Genomic DNA, 7,500 nt, shown 5'->3' on the forward strand with positions numbered 1-7,500 from the left:
CATGAATGATGACTAGATTTAGTAATTTACTAGTCTAGTTTAATGACTTGTTAGTCTTAAGCTAAACGGAGCCAGTGACTAAGAAAAATCAGATTTCATGAACGCTTTTTAGTCTCGGACTAACTAGTCTCTTGAGTAGCAGTGGGCGTTGTAAGGACAGTGACTAATTCGGCTGTTTTGTGCGGGTAACATCACGCTCTCTAGTACACGATAGCAGGTAAGATACCCGCCTTCATACTTTTTCAACGCAAAAGATTTCCAAAGGGGAAATGAGCAACACTTGCGGTATATATAACATTTCGTTCTTTTTCATAATCTAACTTACTTTAAATCACGTGATATTGACTGTCGACTGTTATAGACTGCAATGATGTCTATTGTGGACTGCCAATTCTATATTTAGGCCAATGACTTTGTGTTGTATCAAGCCCACATAACCACGTAATCAAGATAAAACTGTTTGTGGTATATTTTAAAACGCACCAAAGTCCTAGACATCTAAAGGGTGTTTTTTCCCCATTGTAATACTCATTTTAACGAGTTCAAAAATAAGATTTTTATCTGTTTTAGATTTTGAAAATAAGATTTTGAGTAGCATTGCCCGTATTCTTTGTTTACAGGTGCTAGAATTTATGCAGGTACCATTAGATCTATTAAGATATAATTATCAAATTGGGAAAATGATATTTTTTATAAAAGGACATTTATTTTCGAGGAAACCAATAAATACTCCGTGCTACTCACTCTTCGTCATTTGTCATCGTTTATCAAACGATCAAGCTTACTTTTCCTTGACGATTGTTGAGATTTCAGACAAGTTCCTCTATCCTCTTGGAAAGATGAAGACTGCAGCTCTCGTACTGGCCGGTAATTTTTTTATATGATGTTACCAATCCTCTCAAAACGGTATTATGTCGGGGTGAACCCGATGCTTCAAATAAAAATCAATCTTAATTCATAACATTTGAGATAAAACCAATGCCTCCTTCTTCAATTTAAAAACAAAATATCCTTACGCAGATCATTTTGATGTTAAACGTTCATCTTTCATTCGTTCATCTTTTTCATCCCCGCATAATACCAGATTGACAGAGTGGGTCACATTTATTATTTTGGGTTTCATCCTCTCTCTCTCTCTCTCTCTCTCTCTCTCTCTCTCTCTCTCTCTCTCTCTCTCTCTCTTTCCTTCCTTTCTTTTTCTCTCTCACTTGTCTTTTGTTTTTACTTTCCTCTTCATTTCTATAAATCTGATTCAATCCTGAAAGTAATAAAGAACAGTCAAAAGGTTTAAGTCATTTGAATAACTTTCATTTTCATGTCATTTTTATAGAGCATCAACTTTAATAAGATATGACACATATGGGGTGCGTTTGTTAAAATAATTGTAGTTTTTTACATTTTCAAAATATTTTCCTGAAAACGTGTGTCTACCTATCTACTGAGATTTCAACAAATGAGTTTGATTGTGATGAAAATGTCACACACATCATTTATAGTCAAAGAGTTTGATTGTGATAAAAATGTCACACACATCATTTATAGTCAAAGAGTTTCATTGTGATGAAAATGTCACACACATCATTTATAGTCTAAGAGTTTGGTTGTAATGAAGATGTCACATACATCATTTATAGTCTAAGAGTTTGTTTGTGATGAAAATGTCACACACATCATTTATAGTCAAAGAGTTTGATTGTAATGAAAATGTCATATACATCGTTTATAGTCTAAGAGTTTGATTGTGATGAAAATGTCACACACATCGTTTATATTCTAGCAGCTACAGGCTCTCAAGTTGTTTTTCGCACCCGAGAAATATACTTTATGAGGCTATTTCTATAGGATGCGATAACTATAAAGATGTAATCTAAGTCTCCTACATTTTATTTCTCCTCGTTTTCGGGGAATGGATAAGCAATATATAACATATCAAATAGAAAACTTCCCATAAGTGATCTTCCCGGGGGATAAACAAATCATAAAGCGCACCGTTTTACCATAAAAATGGTAAAAATGAAAAAAATATATTTTCTAATCATTTTTTTCTTTCTGACCAGTGTTCTTCTCGCCACTACTGCAGTGGCAAATTGCGCTAGTTATGGTTTCATAAGGTACCCTTGTCCATTGAAATGCCCCAAGAATCCCGATGCTGAGTGCAGGTAAGATTTTTCTAACCAAAGTTATTATTAAATATTGCATTTTAAAACAATTTCCTGTAAAGATTAGGCCTACTGTTACTGTGTTTTTGACGGGTCATCAGATTAATATTGTGGAATCACACTCTACTCAGAAGCGTTAAGTGATTAAATGCGAGAGAACCATTTATTACTGAGCCTAAGTTAGAGTATATACAAATGTATCGCAACAACATTGTAAGTAGGAGGACAGAATAATATAACTCAAATATGGAAAGTAAGGAACAAAGAGTGCATCCTTCTCTAGGGCATGCCACTTTGATATTTGTAAGCACAAATAATATTTTAAACAATGGACTTAACGAATAATAAGCAAAAAAATACTGTATGAAAAATGTAATGAAAGACCCTTATCCATTCAAATCCTGGAGGCAAGATGGCGACTTCTTGGGCATATACTCAGAAGAGATGAACATATACCAGCTAATAAAGCCATGAATACGCTTTTCACCCCATCTGGACATAAGAAATATCAAGGTAGACCACCCACGTCAATTTATACTGTCTTCAATCGAGACCTAAAACGCCTTCAAAATAACAAAGAATTAAAATCAAATTAAAAGGAAAACCTTATGAACTTAGCATCCACAGCAAAAGACCGTGAACTGTGGAAGGAAATGACACAGATGATTAGAGAGGGAGCCGAGGCGTCCAGATCGGATGATTAGGAAGCGAAAGGCCCCAAGCCTTGTCTAGTCAATTAATTAAGCTGTAACTAAAGTCAATTAGCTCATAACAAAGGGGAGCAACTCTTTTCTAGAGTAACTCGATGTAGATGTCCATAATGCCTCTCTGTTTAGCCTGAGAAGCGTTTTGAAGAAGGTTCGTAGGCTAAAGTTGATCGGGGAATCTTCTGTTGCGGCACGATCTTCTCAGTTGGACACGATTCACGACTCGATTCTGCTCCGGAGTATCTGCATTCGATGATGAACGTTCACAATAATCGGACTTTTCACACCTCGTTGTTTGTAACAGCACACAAATTGCCATGAGAATGAGATGAGGTCTCAAATTATTGACAAAACAAAATAAAGTTTAGGAAAACCACATGAATATTTGTTGGCTTGTTTTGATGTTCTGCACACGTAACACATCCATTATAGTATTGACGATGTCAGAATCAATACCTGGCCAATATACCATCGTTCGCGCTAATTATTTCATGCGTTGCATGTTGATAGCAGGTTTAATGTTTTAGTTAGATAGTTTAAGAAAAGAATAAATACGATATATATTGTTATTTCAATATTTGCTACCGCTTTAACAATAGTTTAGGAACAACAAGAGTTACTAGGGCCATTCGTATCGGAAGGTTCTGAGTTCGAGCCTTGCATAGTTGAGTCCTTTTAAAAACTCTCTTTACTCGCATTCTCTTACCGTACTCAGGTGTAAAAATGAGAACATGGTCGTAACCAGCGTTGTCTCCGTCGAAAAAAAAATGTAATTTAGTCTACAGGCGACATGTCTCGTTCTACATATCACGTGTTGCTGTTGGTCAATGACCCTTTGCAAAGCTCTTGAGCACGTTTAGTGGATATTGCGCGCGCTATATGAAATCTCAAGTTCGAATCTCGAGTTTAAAGAGTCATCTTTTAAAGCTATGAGCTTTACACAAACATGCAACAAAGATGTATTCTCTCTCGTCTTCTAGCACTTCTTTATACTCTTTTTCATTTCTAATTAGAAATAGGTAATAGTTTTTCTTTCCCTTATTACCTCATTGTACGATTTTCTCATCCCCTCTTATTTTCCACAGACTCAAATGTGTAAAAGAGAGAGTAAGAGTCGGACGTACGAGGAGAACTGAGGTGAAATGCCGTCCCGTAGGCCTTGTATTCTACCACAACTCGAAGCAAATCCTTTTCAGAGAATGCTTTTAAGTTCCAGCTAGTATGAGATTCTCATCAGCAAGCTTTGTGTAGTCGTGTTCGTCATTAATAAATAAATGACATTATTCCATGAAATAAAGATTCTTTGTGTTTTCTGTTGTGGTACATTTTATAATTGATCAGCTTTGTTTTAAAATGAGTTGTTTATCGTGCTCATAATGGTGATATGGATGGTATTGATGATGATGATGATGATGATGATGATGATGGTGATGATGATAGTACGATGATAATGATGATGATGATGATGATGATGATGATGATGATGATGAAGATGATGATGAAGATGATGATGATGATGATGATGATGATGATGATGATGATGAAACAAGTGACAGAAAATCCATTGTCAGGCATAATTATACAAGAAAAACTAACATGGCAAGCACACGTCAACAAAATAACAAATAAAACAAAGTCTGCGCCAGGAACATCAGACAATGCCATGCAAACCTGAAAGAAACCGCCTACATGACACTAGTCTTATCAATCTTAGACTACTCCAGTACAGTTTTGGACTCACACCTACAATCTGATATCAAAGCAATTTGAGCAGCCCACCGCCCTGCTGCAAGCTTTGTCTTCAATGACTACAGCCTACATAGTAGCGTAACAGACATGAGCTTGGATGGTCTACCTTAGAAATCAGACGGACAGGACGATTAAATCTTATGTTCAAAATTGAATAAAATAGATAAATAAAATATAATATAAATGAAAGCCATTTCACCAGAACAACTAGGCATATGACGTAATTCACGTTTTGAAAGAAAACCCCTCTCAAAAAACACTATAAAACCAATATGACAAGTCAAACGTTTTGCACCCTGCACCATCAAAGACTTGAGCGGTCTTCCCGAATCATGTGTGAACACAACAGGTTTAGACTCCTTCAAGCGAAGATTATCAAATTACTTCAGCCTTAACACCAAAAAAGGGTGCCATCATTCAACATCTCTCTTGGCCCTCGAATACAAACACTCAGAATTGAGTCGATTTCTGGTAACATTAAGATTCAGATGATGATGATGATGAAGATGAAGAAGAAGAAGAAGAAGAAGAAGAAGAAGAAGAAGAGGAGGAGGAAGACTAATAGTGGTAATGATGTTGGTAGCATTGGAGGTGGTGGTGGCTGTGGAGAAGGCAGTAAAGTGAAGGTACCTATTAGTGATGGTTGTTATAATATAAATAACAGTACCACTCTGCCGTTGTCTTTAAAAACACAGTATATGCAATGTTAACCATATGGCAGATACTGTGTTCTTTAAAACAAGGGCAACACTGATAACCCGTGCTCAACTGGCCATCAAAATGGTCTTATTCATTTTCCCAACCAAGCCATTTAGATAACTTTCAAAGTGCCTTTTAGGCAGCCCTTTTTTACGGCTTTGTAGTCTATTGGTATGGAACTCGTTCTCGGATCTGTTGGTACCTGGTTCGAGTCCCGTTCTGACTGGCGCAAAGTTGAGTTCTTGCATTGTAAATGCATTTATCCTGACATTCTCTCACCGTACCCAGGTGTAAAATGACTACCTGGACGTTAACAGCATTGCCTTTGTCGCAAAGTTGAGTCCCTGGAAAAGGGTCTTTACTCGCATCTATCACAGCACTCAGGTCTTGACCCCACTTTGACTTTTCAATAGAGATCCGACCCTCCGTGTCATAACGGTACAATGTCGGATGAGGCAGATACTGGGAATTGAATTTAGAGCAACAACTATGACACTTGGGGGTTGATTTCTATTTCTATTGTGCGGCGATGTCGTCTAGTGGTATGACACTCACTTTCGGATCGGAAGGTCCTGGGTTCGAGCCTCGCTCCGCGCATAGTTGAGTCCTCTGAGAAGGCTATTGACTCGCATTCTCTCACCGTACTCAGGTGTAAAATGAGTACCTGGCCGTTAACACACACATACACAGACACACACACACACACACAATATATATATATATATATATATATATATATATATATATATATATATATATAAATGCAAAATAAATAAATAAATCTTGAGCTTTTATATAGCACAATATCCACTTAACGTGGTCAAAGCGCTTTACAAAATGTCCCTGGTCAACAACTTCAACACATAACATAGAGAACGAGACATGAAGCCTGTTAGGCGGTATTACAATTTTTCGACAGAGACAACATTGTTAACGGCCAGGTATTCATTTTACACATGGGTACGGTGAGAGAATGTGGGTAAAGAGTCTTTTCCAAGGACTCAACTATGCGCCGAGCGAGGCTCGAACGCAGGATCTTCCGATCCGAAAGGGAGAGTAAACCTGGGACTCAGGGAAGTGTACATTATTGGGGAGTGAACCTGACACTGAGTTTCGGCGGGTTTCGTAAAAAAGTAATACCCCCTAGTATTGCTATTTTACGAAATCCGCCGAAACCCGCCGAATGCCATAGTCTCAGGTTCACTCCTCAGTGGTGTACACTTCCCTGAGTCACAGATTCACTCCCCACTGTTGCCGAATTCCCTTACTTTGTTGGATATTGTCAGGTTTCGTCGGGCTTCGTCGGGTTTCGGCGCGTTTCGTAAAAAAGTAATTGTTTTTTTTTTACGAAACCCGCTGACACCCAGTCCCAGGTTCACTCCCCAATGGTGTACACTTCCCTGAGTCCCAGGTTCACTCTCCACTGCTGCCTATTTCCCATAACTTTGTCGAGTTTCGTCGGGTTTCGTCGAGTTTCGTTGGGTGAGGGTGGGTATAATTTAATGCAAAGGCAAATATGGAATTAATGATTCTGGTTTTCCATTTCTCATCTCCAAATGGACAAAGATTGACCACAGCTTCCATTATAATTCATCTTCTGTAATGGAATAATGTAATTAATGGGAAATAACTGTGTGATAGTTGTCGTGTGTGTAATAATGAGAGAGTTATGTCCCATGTGATGCTTCTCGAGCTGGAGTAGGTGCTATTCTCACTCAAGTAGAAGATCGTGGTGATGAGCGTCCAGTAGCATACGCTAGTCGTGCTCTCAATGTAGCAGAGCGCAAATATTCACAAATTGATCTTGTGAGATTAGCCATCGTTTTCGCAGTGAAGAGGTTTCACAAATACATCTTTGGACGTCATTTCACACTGGTGACTGACCACAAACCTCTACTTTGATTATTTGGTGAAGGAATAAAAGCATTCCAGAACGTGTCTCAACGTTGAGCAATTATCCTCTCAGCCCACTCGTACACACTTCTACACCGTCCAGGTCGAGAGAACTCTGCCAATGCATTAAGTCGTCTTCCATTGCCTTACACTCCAGATAAGATTGATGGAGATATGCCGAGAGGAGTGAACGTTTTGTTCAATTTAATTGAACAATGTGACCTTTCTTCTACAGACGAACCCAGAGAAACTTGATTTAACATCGTGATACATGTTTCGTTAAATCTAAATTT

General features: G+C 38.0%; 1 protein-coding gene and 1 long non-coding RNA gene across 2 annotated transcripts in view; both read left to right on the forward strand.

Moving 5' to 3' along the window:
- Positions 1-7,500, forward strand: part of LOC144969187 (uncharacterized) — a 50,220-nt gene that overhangs the window by 22,108 nt on the left and 20,612 nt on the right. Inside the window, exon 5 of the mRNA XM_078908299.1 lies at positions 7,311-7,393. Within this exon, the coding sequence (XP_078764425.1) occupies positions 7,311-7,393 (83 nt within the window). The remainder of the gene's footprint in view (positions 1-7,310; positions 7,394-7,500) is intronic.
- Positions 746-4,158, forward strand: LOC144967469 (uncharacterized). Its single transcript, XR_013644394.1, has 3 exons — positions 746-866; positions 2,059-2,159; positions 3,952-4,158. It is a non-coding gene; the product is annotated as an uncharacterized LOC144967469 (long non-coding RNA).

Source organism: Berghia stephanieae, chromosome 3, assembly GCF_034508935.2.
Source record: "Berghia stephanieae isolate SIO BIC M18660-M18661 chromosome 3, UCSD_Bste_1.3, whole genome shotgun sequence".
In the NCBI taxonomy this organism is placed as follows: domain Eukaryota; kingdom Metazoa; phylum Mollusca; class Gastropoda; order Nudibranchia; family Aeolidiidae; genus Berghia; species Berghia stephanieae.